At 37.2% G+C, this 12,707-nt stretch overlaps 1 protein-coding gene across 1 annotated transcript in view; it reads left to right on the top strand.

Annotated features, from left to right (window-relative positions):
• LOC123871821 overlaps positions 1-12,218 on the top strand; it is a 143,430-nt gene extending 131,212 nt beyond the window's left edge. The window contains exons 9-12 of the mRNA XM_045915804.1: positions 4,239-4,473; positions 5,290-5,502; positions 8,076-8,328; positions 10,099-12,218. Coding sequence (XP_045771760.1) covers positions 4,239-4,473; positions 5,290-5,502; positions 8,076-8,328; positions 10,099-11,322 — 1,925 coding nt within the window. The 3' untranslated portion in view covers positions 11,323-12,218. The remainder of the gene's footprint in view (positions 1-4,238; positions 4,474-5,289; positions 5,503-8,075; positions 8,329-10,098) is intronic.
• The last annotated feature ends 489 nt before the right edge of the window (positions 12,219-12,707 follow it).

Raw genomic sequence — 12,707 nt, 5'->3', positions numbered from 1 at the left:
CTTTCAATCGAGTCAATTTTATCATTCTACCTTTAGATTGTCGGTCCAATCATAATGTAAGTAGAAAGTTCTTCAAGTGGCACTTTTAATTATAGCCATGATTTAGCTTTGTGCCGTTCATTGTTAGTCAGGTGGACCGGACGTACCGTAAGAATTTTCACTAAGCCGACTAGACTGACATTTTACATAATATCTTGAGTTCAGTTGGTGTTAGTATGCCTGCCTGGTTATGTAGCTTACAGAGTAGGGAATAGGAATGGAATAGAAAACTGTTATTTAACTGATGATCCTGTATTACCTAAATTCAATCGTGAACTGTTTTCGGAATTACATAGATGCCGAAGTGAAGACAGTAGCCAAGTCTTACTTTCTGCAGCCAAGTCTTACTTTCTGCCGCCAAGTCTTACTTTCTGCCGCCAAGTCTTACTTTCTGCAGCCAAGTATTACTTTCTGCCGCCAAGTCTTACTTTCTGCCGCCAAGTCTTAGGTACTTTCTGCCGCCAAGTCTTACTTTCTGCCGCCAAGTCTTACTTTCTGCCGCCAAGTCTTACTTTCTGCCGCCAAGTCTTACTTTCTGCAGCCAGGTCTTACTTTCTGCAGCCAAGTCTTACTTCATGCAGCCAGGTCTTAATTTCTGTAGTGAGGTCTTACTTTCTACAGCCAGGTCTTACTTTCGGTAGCCAAGTTTTACTTTCGGTAGCCAAGTTTTACTTTCGGTAGCCAAGTTTTACTTTCGGTAGCCAAGTTTTACTTTCGGTAGCCAAGTTTTACTTTCGGTAGCCAAGTTTTACTTTCGGTAGCCAAGTTTTACTTTCGGTAGCCAAGTTTTACTTTCGGTAGCCAAGTTTTACTTTCGGTAGCCAAGTTTTACTTTCGGTAGCCAAGTTTTACTTTCGGTAGCCAAGTTTTACTTTCGGTAGCCAATTTTTACTTTCGGTAGCCAATTTTTACTTTCGAAAGCCAAGTTTTACTTTCGAAAGCCAAGTTTTACTTTCGATAGGAGTACTTTCATCTCGTTGCTCGTTGAGAGATCTCCCTGCAAGGATTTAAGTGAGATTCCTTTTCAAAGCTTCACGAGAAGCTATTCACTTCCTTTCTATAAGCCAGTCTGTTGAAGGTTTTTCTTTCAAAAATGTCTCTAAAGTAAAACGTGGAAAAATAGTACAACTGAAAAACGATAATAATTTATAAATTAAGTAATGTTCTTTTGTTTCGTCTTGGTTTTAAAGTAGATAAGATTGCAGTTTAGATCACAGACCAATAGCATTGGATTAGAATTTTGTAGAATTCATACTGACCACATTTTGTAAAACCATTTTGTAAGACAGCGAAAGGATATCGCTCATCAGTAGTATAGGTACAATTTGATTATTACAGATGCTTTTGCAAAATTTGTTACTAGCCGAAAACGATCAGTTTCGTAGAATATTATACATAATTTGGCTTATTTGAACATCCTAGCAAACTTATAAAGTGACTATAAGAATGCTTTTACTAGTAGACATTTTAGAGTTTTCGAGTGTCGACTGATTAATAGTTAGGTATGTTTTGACCTCCATGATACTACCACGAGCCAAGTGCCTAGTCAAGCCAAGCCAAGCACTAACCAGACCATGTTAAACGCGTTGTGCCACAGGCCCTAGCGAGACTGCGAATAAAATGATTGGACAAACTGCTTACTTGATATTATTTGGACTACTGACAATACTCTCAAAGAATATGCTATCCATAATTTGGTATTTACCTAGGTCACGATGCCATGTTGCTATTAATTTAAATTAGTAAACTCGGGGAGGTTATGCGTAACAAGGCAAATGCTCGGTAAAGGATAGCAAGCGATAGGATAAAGCTAACTAGATAATGTAACTGACAAAATTAATATTTCATTTAATTATAACAAAGGAATTTAGTTATTTAGTGGCAAGTTCCCACAAGCATTGCGACAAAAGTAAACACTGATAGCATTTACTCAGGTTCATTTTCGTAACCAAGCTGATAGGCATTAAGAGAACCCGCAGTGTTAAGGGATTTCGAGGCTACAAAGCTTGTACATGCCTGAGCAGACTCTTTAAAGCCATATCACAGCGCCTATGGTTTTTATATCCAACAGTGCTAACTGTTCCGATAAATAACTTGAAACCGAAGACCTTATTGAGCTATTGCCTACCAGAAAGCTAACCAAGCATTTTCCCATTGCGGGAGCAATTCATTGTTTCAGGACGGCCGAATGTAACGCCACACCGCCTCAGCCAATCGCAACGCGCCAACGCCAACCAGACTATCCGAGTCAAGCCGAGCCAAACGCCGGCCAATCATAAGCCTAGCGGCCATTGAACGCCAACGCCAGCGCCATTGACAGCCGAACGCCACTCAGCAACAACTGCCGAATGCCTTCGGTGGGGATAACGCCATATAAAGCCATGCGAGCTCATTTTTAGGATTATTATTGTATCGTACGCATTATAAGCTGAAATACTGCCGGTCTCTGTAAATAAGTGTAATAAGTGTGTAATAAATGTGTAATAAGTAAATAAGTGTAGTAGTAACAAATATATGAGAGTAATTATTAGTGTGTTGAGTGAAGTGATAAAATAAATTAGTGCGATTATACTGATTTGCTCTTTTTATTTAAACCTACTGTTTCACTCAAGAATGGGACATAGAACACATAACTTCTAGTCCATACTTAAGTAGATCAAATGGTTTAGTTGAAAGGACTATTGGAACTATAAAAAATATGTTAATTAAGTGTAAAACTGACAAATCTGATATGTATTTAGCATTACTTTTGTACAGAAATACCCCTAAACAAAGTCAATATTCACCAGCAGAGCTGTGTATGTCTAGACAACTGCGTACAGTAGTTCCTACTGGAAAAGAAAACTTGCTACCTAAGCTTTGTGATATGAATAAAATAAAGAAATTAAATGAAAAACAAAAGTCATACACAAAATTTTATTATAATAAACATACAAAAATGCTTAAACCATTACATGTAGGTGATAAAATCTTATTTAAACACAAACCTGAACACAAAAAATGGGTTCCTGGAGTTATTATCCAGATAGGTCCTGAACCTAGAAGTTATCTAATAAATAGTGAACTAGGACAGTTCAGGAGAAACCGTCAGTTTATCATTAAACAGTCAGTACACACATAATATCATTTTCCACAGCACACAACACAGTCAGTATACCTATAAAGATGTAAACAAAATGAAATTGTTATTTGTTAGTAAGTTTGTTAGTATTTCAATTATTTAAAGATGTAAACAAAATGTTAGTATTTAAATTATTTTTCAGGAAAGGTAAAGGTTCAAAAAACAAATGTCAATTTTAGTAGTAGTCTGTCAATGTATCGAGAAAGGCAAAGGTTGTAAACCATGCAGCCTGGATAGTCATAAGTGATTTTCTTGTGGTGTTATAAAAAATAATGTTGTACTTGTACTATGTATATACTTGTGTTTATAAAATATAAAAAATCTGTCGTTGTCATAATAATAAAATTGTTAACAGTTAGTACCTAAAGTGTAAAAAAAAAAAAGGGAGATGTTACGGTATTGTATTAGTCTGTGATATTAGTCTGTGTAATATCCTAATGTCATCTGTCACTTGTCACACACTTGTCACCTATCGCTGTCTTGATACAATGTCTGTCTGTGTCGTGTGAATGGAAATAAAATCAAATCCAAGAGCATCCATCTTTTATTTGTAACACACCAATGAAATAGGTACCTGGCAAATTTTATGATTCTAGGTCAACGAGAAGTACCCTATAGGTTTTGATTCCCCTAGTCTTGACAGACATGACAGACAGACAGACAACGAAGTGATTCTATAAGGGTTCCTTTTTCCTTTGGATGCACGAACCCTAAAAATAAAGCCACCTCTAACCTTTAATTTGATGTACAGGTCAGATTAAATCATAAGAACGTGTTCAGGCTATTGTGTTTTAATACCTGAATAGTGGGTTTCTACCTACTACTCGTTGATCTAGAATCATAAAATTTAGTAAATAGCAATGGAAAGCACAAGTAAAGGAAAAAACCCAAAACCGTGAATTTATAGTTAAGTACATAACAAAAAAAGTGTTATTTCTTGTACATAAATAGTACGGAACCCTTCGTTTGCGAGAGCGACTCGCACTTGAACGGGTTTTTCTGCCCAAACCTTGTTTTTAACCCTTTATTTACAAGCTTTTACATTGACCAAACCTTAAAAATTATTCTAAATACACAGGTCCACTACTGAACACGGGGTTCCATTTCAACGTGGGCAACTGGCCAGGCCACGTCGAAGCACCGGGCTCCAAGATCGGAAACTGTGACTGGTTGCTAACCGCTGAATCCTTGAAAAAGTCAGGAGACACCGAGGGCATATTCCTCTCCGTCGCTCATTGGTATCCCCCGCATACCTCCTGCACTTATCTGATGCAGGGCTTCCCAGGACAAGTCGTTAGGCTGTATTTTCCGAGGTTAGTAGAATTAATTATGATTTTTCGTATGCTTTTTTAACATGAATAAGGTAATATTGGCGGCAAAAATGAATATATTTAAACGGCTGCTGGAGTGAAAAAAAAATTTGCCATTAAAATTATTCAAATTCAAAAATATTTTTATTCAATTAAACTTTTACAAATACTTTTATATTGTATTGATTTCAATACGTCGAAGTCAATACATTGCCAAAATTTTCCTTTGTTCCACACAAAAGTTCACAAGAAATACGAAATCTGGATATTTTAGCTGGTTGATTTGGAACCTTTAATTATTTTAGAGACTTCCTTCCTTCCTTTGGGAAATTCTAGGAACTGAGAACGGACTCTACTTACTTTATTCAACAATAGAAATTTGTTGTTATTTCTGTCCAAATATTTAGGTTATAGATTTATTTATCTAGAACTAGGTGATACCCGCCTTCGTCTGTGTGGATTTAGGTTATGAAATTCAAAAGGAGTAAAATTAGCCACGCTCCGGAGCTTCAATTATTATATCCATGCAAAAAAATCAGGCCAATCCGTTGCTCTGTTGTGGTTGATTGAAGAACAAACTGACAAATAAACGAACAAGCTTTCGCTTTTTATAATAATATGGATACTGATTTTATATGTATAAGGTAACAGGCAAGGCATAGTACATAAAGTTCTGCAAGAGTATAGTTTGGGAGCACTCCAGGCTATGGTAACAGACTTTAGGCATAGTGCATAAAGTTCTGATATAGATTGGGGGCACTCCAAGCATTTTTCCAGCCTGGAATCATCCGTCTGGTACAATCTTTTTATTTTCTACAGCTTCCGCATAAATCGCATCGAATCACCCATCGTACCCTGGACGGGGGATTGTGGGGAATCCCTCACACTATACGACGCGCCCAGACCTGATGACGCGAAGATCATCAAGACATTCTGCGACACCTTCAGCAGGCCGATGGAGAAGCACGACTTCGTGTCCACGGGGAATGCCATGTTCGTGAGATTTGAGAGCAAGACTGGAAGCTATAGTGGGTGAGTACTTCCTTTGGATGCTTCTTCGACTATCGAAGATTGGTAGTCAGTTTTATATAGGTTTTATATCTTTTTTTTTAAGAATATTAGTCATTTTTTAGTCATGATTAACATTTCCCCTCCAACTAAGCGTTAAGCTTGTGCTAGGAGTGGGTACGACAATAGTGCAACGGGTGGGGTTTGAACCGCCGACCTTTCAGATTTCAGTCCGCTCCTATAACCGCTGAGCTATTGAGGCTTTTATATCGAGGCAAAAAAGTTTGATAGTCCTCGCAATTTTCATCCACTCTTGTATTGTTACGAAACCAGGATTCCAGAAGTAGAAATAGGCACACATTCTGTGAAAATTTCATATCTCTACCTATTACGGTTCGAGAGTTACAGCCCGCTGATAGATAGACGAGCGGACGAATGGATGGACAGCGAAGGCTTAGTACTTAACAGGGCTCTCTCCGTCACTCGTTTCCACTCGTTTCATACAATCGTAGTTCCAATTTCATTTGAATATTAAGCAACCAAAGTCCATGAAATTTTGCAGACATATTCTAGAAACTAATATCTGTGTCTGTGGTGTTTTAGATTTTTCTAAAAATATGTAGTTTTAAAATTACAGGGGCTCAAAGATTTGTATGAAATTTTTAAGACCGCGTAACTTTGAAACCGAATATTTTAACAGAAATCTGGAAAACCACAGACATAGATATTAGTTTCTAAAATATGTCTGCAAAATTTCATGGACTTTGGTTGCTTAATATTCAAATGAAATTGGAACTACGATTGTATGAAACGAGTGGAAACGAGTGACGGAGAGAGCCCTCTTAAGAGGCTCCCGTTGGCAGCCTTTGAATACGGAACTCTAAAAACTAACGTTACTCTATAACAAACTACAAACCAAACATTACGCAACATTAACCTCCTATATTTTCTGCTGGTACGAGTATTATCTTCAATCTAATAATAATTACTATTAATGATCTGTCAAATCCACATCGCGTGTTAACGACCCGAATACAAGGAAAGTAAGAAAGCTAATAGGGAGGTAACAAAAGCCGACGCGCTTTATGTTTAGAGCCCTAACACACTGCGACGTCGCTGGCTACGTAGCCATTGCTGTATCTGGTCACCTACCGTAGAAAAACATCGGCCAAGTGCGAGTTAGAATCACACTGGTAGGGTTCCGTACCATCGTACAAGAAACAACAAATTTTTTAAATTTTCATGGTAGCCATTCTGAAATTTTTATCATTGGTTGTATAATGTTTTATAGTGGTAATAGAAATACATATTCTGTGAAAAATTCAACTCTCTACCTTTAATTATGGTTCCTGAGATACAGCCCGCTGACAGACAGATGGACGGATGGACGGACTGACAGCAGAGGCTTATTATATTATTTATAGGGTCCGCATGGCATCCTTCGGGTACTTCCGTACCCGAAAAATGAGGTTGCCAAATAAGTAACACAAAATTAGCAAACACAAAATACTGGCGACTTGGCTATGCGTCGCCAGGTCGCCAGAGTATCCAGTCTCCACGTAGGAGCCGGTCGATCGTGGCTACGCTTCTAAATTGGTGACATCACCAGACCGGTAGCCAAGTAAGATAACAAGTCTTACATTTTACCTATTTAAGGAGAGCACTGTCGCCTGAAACACAGGAGTATATTTAGTTTAGAGATATCTGGTTTCTGTTTACTTCATTAATTAGTATGATATTATAAGAAGTTGTACATTTTAAAATGCAGGAGATGCTTCAAGTACCTATGTTTTTTGGATAGTAAAAAAATTTATATTTATGAAATTCAATACGATTTGTTTGGTTACGTAGCCGACGATGTCGTTATGGCGTTCCAGTGTGTTAGCGCTTTTATAATAGAACACGATTGTACTAAAACCGTAACGTTATTGAGAGAGAATTTCACGTAGATTGGGGAAATGGAAGAAGGGTTCAAATCCCTATTGTGTAATAGTCGCTAATACCTAAGAAGGCTTAGTAAAACAGATAATAATAGAATTATAATTTAGATGAATTCCGAACAGCCTCTTGGCGTACCAATGGGATTACTTGATTTGGAGTAACTGTAAAGCCTTAAATCAATTACGACGTTTGATAAAGATCCTTCTATACTTTCTCAGATCAGATCTAGTATAGTATTCTGTTCTCAAAAAGAAATAATTGATATTTACCTACCACGTTGAAGAAAAACATCCTGGGGAAACTTGCTCAGTAATGGATGGGTGGGTTGAGATTATGATAGCTACCATAGTACCTATGCAAGTTTAGATATGCCATCTATCTACGATATCAAAATGTTTGTTAAAGTTCTATCTTCATTAGCCGCAGCATCACGAATTACTGTTATGTAAGATCACTTCTTAGGCCTATCATCTACTGCCAGTGTGAGACCATCAGATTAAAACAGAACTTTAATCTTATACTATCCTGTATAAGAGAATTCTTTGAAATAACACAATTAATAAATTCTTTTACTTCTTTCAATCAACCAAATTATTGTTCAGTAACCTTACCAGAAATTTCAAAGTACCATATACTAAATTCCTTTAACTTTTCAGCTCATCACTTTACTACTGGGCGCATTACGACTTTTTCAACAACACCAGATTCGGAGAGCCAGTCCCCAACACAGCTTGTGATGAAGTCATAGCATCCTGGAAGCAGCGAGCTGGTAGACTGAGATCTCCTCTCAACACCCTGGTCTATAAGCAAGCGCCACCGGGTGAAGATGTCCATTGCTTGTATAGATTTGTCACGGATAAACGGATTTTCGCGAGGGTTATTTTGACCATTTTGAGCGTTAATTTCAAGGTGAGCAACTTTTATAACTATGGGGTGTCAGGGTTAAAGGGTTATCCAAAAAATTTTGCCGACAATTGATTGGTTGAGCAGACAGCGTAAGTAAGAATTTGATCTTATATTCTTAGAGCCTTTTTAAGTAATAGGTATGAGACGTAGCTTTATGGAATCAGCGAGCTGGGAGACTGCAATTGCTCTAAATACCCAAGTCTATAAGCACGGTGCCACTAGGGGAAGATCACTGCTTGTATAGATGTGTCACCGTTAAAGGATTGTTACGAAGGTTAGGTGCTCTGACCACTTTGAGCATTAATTTTATGATGAATAACTTTTATAAGTAAGATCTTGGTCTTACATTATTAGCACCTTTTTAAGTACTTAGCAGTTATTGATGAAGTCATAGCATGATGAAAGTATATACGAGAAGATCCTGTTGGACAAAGTAAACTCAAGTAATGTTTCAACATTGCGTGATATGATGGTAATAGTAGGTATCATGACATTTACCCGCTGAAGTTTCATGACATCCACAGCCACAAGGTTATAGAATGCAAATGCAAAAAAACTGCAAAAAATTAAATTGATCACGTTTAAATTTCAACAAGATAGAATTTAAAAAAGGTAATAAAAAGTTTGGTAGTTCAACTCAGTCTGGAAAACTGCGCAACAAATTATTTCTTTAATAACAGTCTCCATTTTTGCAAAAGATATTAAAAAGGTTATGAACTTTAAGTTTGGATTTACCACAGTTTATGAGGTTATTCGCTTATTTCATTTGGCGTGTAACGGAGAATTATAATGAGCCGGTGGGGTGGGGAAACACATAAACTTGTGAACTCTTTACTAAAATAACCCGTGACCTCACTTGTGTTATTAGCAGGAAAAATATTAAAATCTTTACCTCGGTAAAAATAACGTTTTAGTTGTAGGGATGGTCAGAAAATTAATAAAAAATTCTCACAGGATGACTTTGTACACTTAAAGCCAAATCACACATCACACTCAAGCGTAATCGATTGCCTTGCAAAGTAAAAAAACTGTACTATCAGTAAAAAATAAAGTATACTTTCAAAATTCAAATTCCAAAATATTTCTTCCTTCTCACACGATTTTTTTTTTTTTGAAAAGCTGAATCCAATGCTATAAAAACAGATTCACGCAAGTAAAGTGATATTTTGTATCTTACCAAAAAAACTTGATTATTTCCGAATTAATGTATAAGGATTAACCTATCCCATTTACATACAGACACACCTGAAAACTCTACATTGTATTAACACGGTTTCATTTAAGCATTCCGTTGTTGAGAATATAAGCGTTACAAGGCACCGCAGGGAACTATTTAATATGCAAATGGAAATAAAAGTTTATTACTGCATTTTGTTTCAACGTAAAATTTAAACGTGAAATGCGATGCCCGATGTTACGTTAAATTGCCTATAAAATCTACCTTCGCTATAATACTAGGCCGTTACGTTGTTATGGCTTTAACTCCCTGGATTTGCACATTATAAATGGAGACATTTACATAGTTAAAGGCAAAACAAAGACAAAATAACCGTTGCGTGAAAGCGGTTATTTCGTAGATTAACAAAACAATTTCATTGCTCAATTATAATATCAAATGCTGCCACATTTCACATAAAACGAAATTTCAGTATTTTCAGTCTCTTTAAAAAATCCATTGCAGATAATCATAATATTTTTTCAAAAATTTAAATGGATAATGCTTAAAATCCACTCTTACGTCTGGTGATTTTCTTAACTGTCTGTTTGTTTCAGGAACATCCGTACACACCAGTGACCTGCCAAAACTGCTATGAAGATCGAGCTGATAAATTAATCATCTGGGAACCATTCCCCCCTGGTAAAACTTTGAACACAACTCTGGGATTCACCACCACACCTTTGCCTCTTCATTTAGCAGTGCAAAGGTCTCTTGGATCCTGCCTTTGTGCTAAACACGCTAATTCTGTAACCCGAGCGAGACCTTACAGAGTAGTGTCTTCAGGAGAAACTTTGAACTTACAACTGATAGTAGACAATGCTCATGCTGCAGCGTCATACTTCAAGAATCCATCACCACTTTTTGAAGCGCGATACGAATTTGTACACGGCCCTCTGTGTGGACCACCAGTTCTAGCGGCGGCATTAGATGGAGAAATCGTATACCCCCATTTAGAAGCATTAGGTTATACCGAACCTCCTAAAAGGATACAGTGCATTTGGGATCTAGAAATAGAAGAGAAGAGAGATATTTGGCTACATTTTGACAGCATTAAATTTGCATCACGTCATTGTGACGATGGAAACATCCAAATTTACCTTCCTGGACGTATTGAGCCTTATTTATCAGTCTGTGGAGAAAACGTTTCCTTAGCTCGAGAGTTACCAATCTTATCAGCTGGAGAATTAGGATTCGAGTCTTTAGATGACCCACTGGTAATGGAAAAGGAAAAGACAAGATCTATTAGAATCGTATTTATTGGCAGTGCGTCCCCCGCGCGTGCTACTTTCAAAATAGCTTGGACAGGCCTTTACCATTTACCCAAAAATTCTGATGGGACATTAATGACGTCACGATTGACTGAAGGCGGTTCTATAGTTTCGAATCCCGGTCATGGATGCGACTTCATTTGTCCTGGAGAAGAAGCCCTTTGTATTCCAGCAAGACTTATATGTAATGGTGTCATCAACTGTCCGAATATGACATCTAGTGAACGGAAGTTCTGGACAGCGGAAGAAAAGCGTGCAAGAGAAGCTTATTCGGAGGACAGCTTGCGTCGACTTGGTTATTTGGATTTGTTGAGTGGAATGCCATTTGGTCAGCTACATGATGAGGCACCAGAATTGTGTGCTGGAGCAAGAAGTGCAAGGGGTAGTGATTGGTTAGCGCCAACATTGGGGGCTGTGTTAGCTATCGCTATTGGTGTTTGTGCTTTAGGAGCTGCGTGGCGTCTCTGTTGCCGCAAGCGATCTCCTGACGAGGAATCCTTGGACTACTGACATGCGGCCCGCGGTGCTCCACACGCGCCGCCTACGCTACACTCTAGATCGTCTTCAAGGGATCTTCACTTAGATTGGAGTCTGCATTGACAGACGCTTTATTGAGCGCCAGAGCCCTCATTTGTTGAATTCTAACGGACTTATGATCATAAAAACGAATCTTTAAGAAAAATGCACGAACGTATTGGTATTTTGTAAGATGATTTTTATTGACTTGACTTTTATACTTTGTTATTAGCAATAACTACAATATTCTTACTCTTATCAGAATCTAAATTGTTAACTAGCATTGCATTATGCAATATATCGTTGTAATAAGATAGCTGAATATGTGAATCATTTAGAGTTCCTTTTACACGCTTTGCACTCTTAACCACTTCAAAATCCTTATTCATATCTTTCTGTGCATTATTTTCTTGTTCCAATTTTGTGAGGGTTTAATCTAAGGCGCTCAATCTTGTTGTTTTGTAATTAGTGTATATAGGTACTCTTACATAGTTACCCCTACATTTAATGGATGCTTCAAATGAATGATCATAGGTTAGTTACAAGGTGATAGTAGTCGTAGAGTTTAAGTATTTATCAGAATGGACATTGGATAAAGATGATAGTTGTAATGATTTTCGTGTTCACGATACATCATCCAACACATGTTCCACTTAACATCGATTCCCAAATAGCATACAAGATGAAACTATTGTTACAAAAGATAGGTATTTAAAATATGCACTTCATCAATCAATGAATACGAAAATAATTTTGCAATATTTGACAAAAGTATCCAAAATTAAATCATGAATAAAATCTATATGTTGACGAAGATATAATGGGATTTCATTCCGAAAAACTACCGCGTCTAAAGAAGTTTTAAAAGAAAATTCTTTCAGATGAAAAGTTAAAAAAAGTAACCTTTGAATGCAGTAGCCGGTGGCACAGTCGTGAGGTTTCGCAAAGTTGCACAATAAAACCTGCAGGTGAACTCTAGTTCACTTCAAACTTGGAGAGTTACGCACGGCACGGTTCCGAGTTCCGACTTAAAATTGTAAAAGTTGGTCGCTGCTATGAAAGAACTTTCTCTTTAACAGGGCTCTCTCCGTCACTCGTTTCATACAATCGTAGTTCCAATTTCATTTGAATATTAAGCAACCAAAGTCCATGAAATTTTGCAGACATATTCTAAAAACTAATATCTGTGTCTGTGGTGTTTTAGATTTTTCTAAAAATATGTAGTTTTAAAATTACAGGGGCTCAAAGATTTGTATGAAAATTTTTAAGACCGCGTAACTTTGAAATCGAATATTTTAACAGAAATCTGGAAAACCACAGACATAGATATTAGTTTCTAGAATTTGTCTGCAAAATTTCATGGACTTAGGTTGCTTAAT

This window comes from Maniola jurtina, chromosome 14, assembly GCF_905333055.1.
Source record: "Maniola jurtina chromosome 14, ilManJurt1.1, whole genome shotgun sequence".
Taxonomy (NCBI): Eukaryota; Metazoa; Arthropoda; class Insecta; order Lepidoptera; family Nymphalidae; genus Maniola; species Maniola jurtina.
This window is presented reverse-complemented; position numbering and strand designations above follow the sequence as displayed.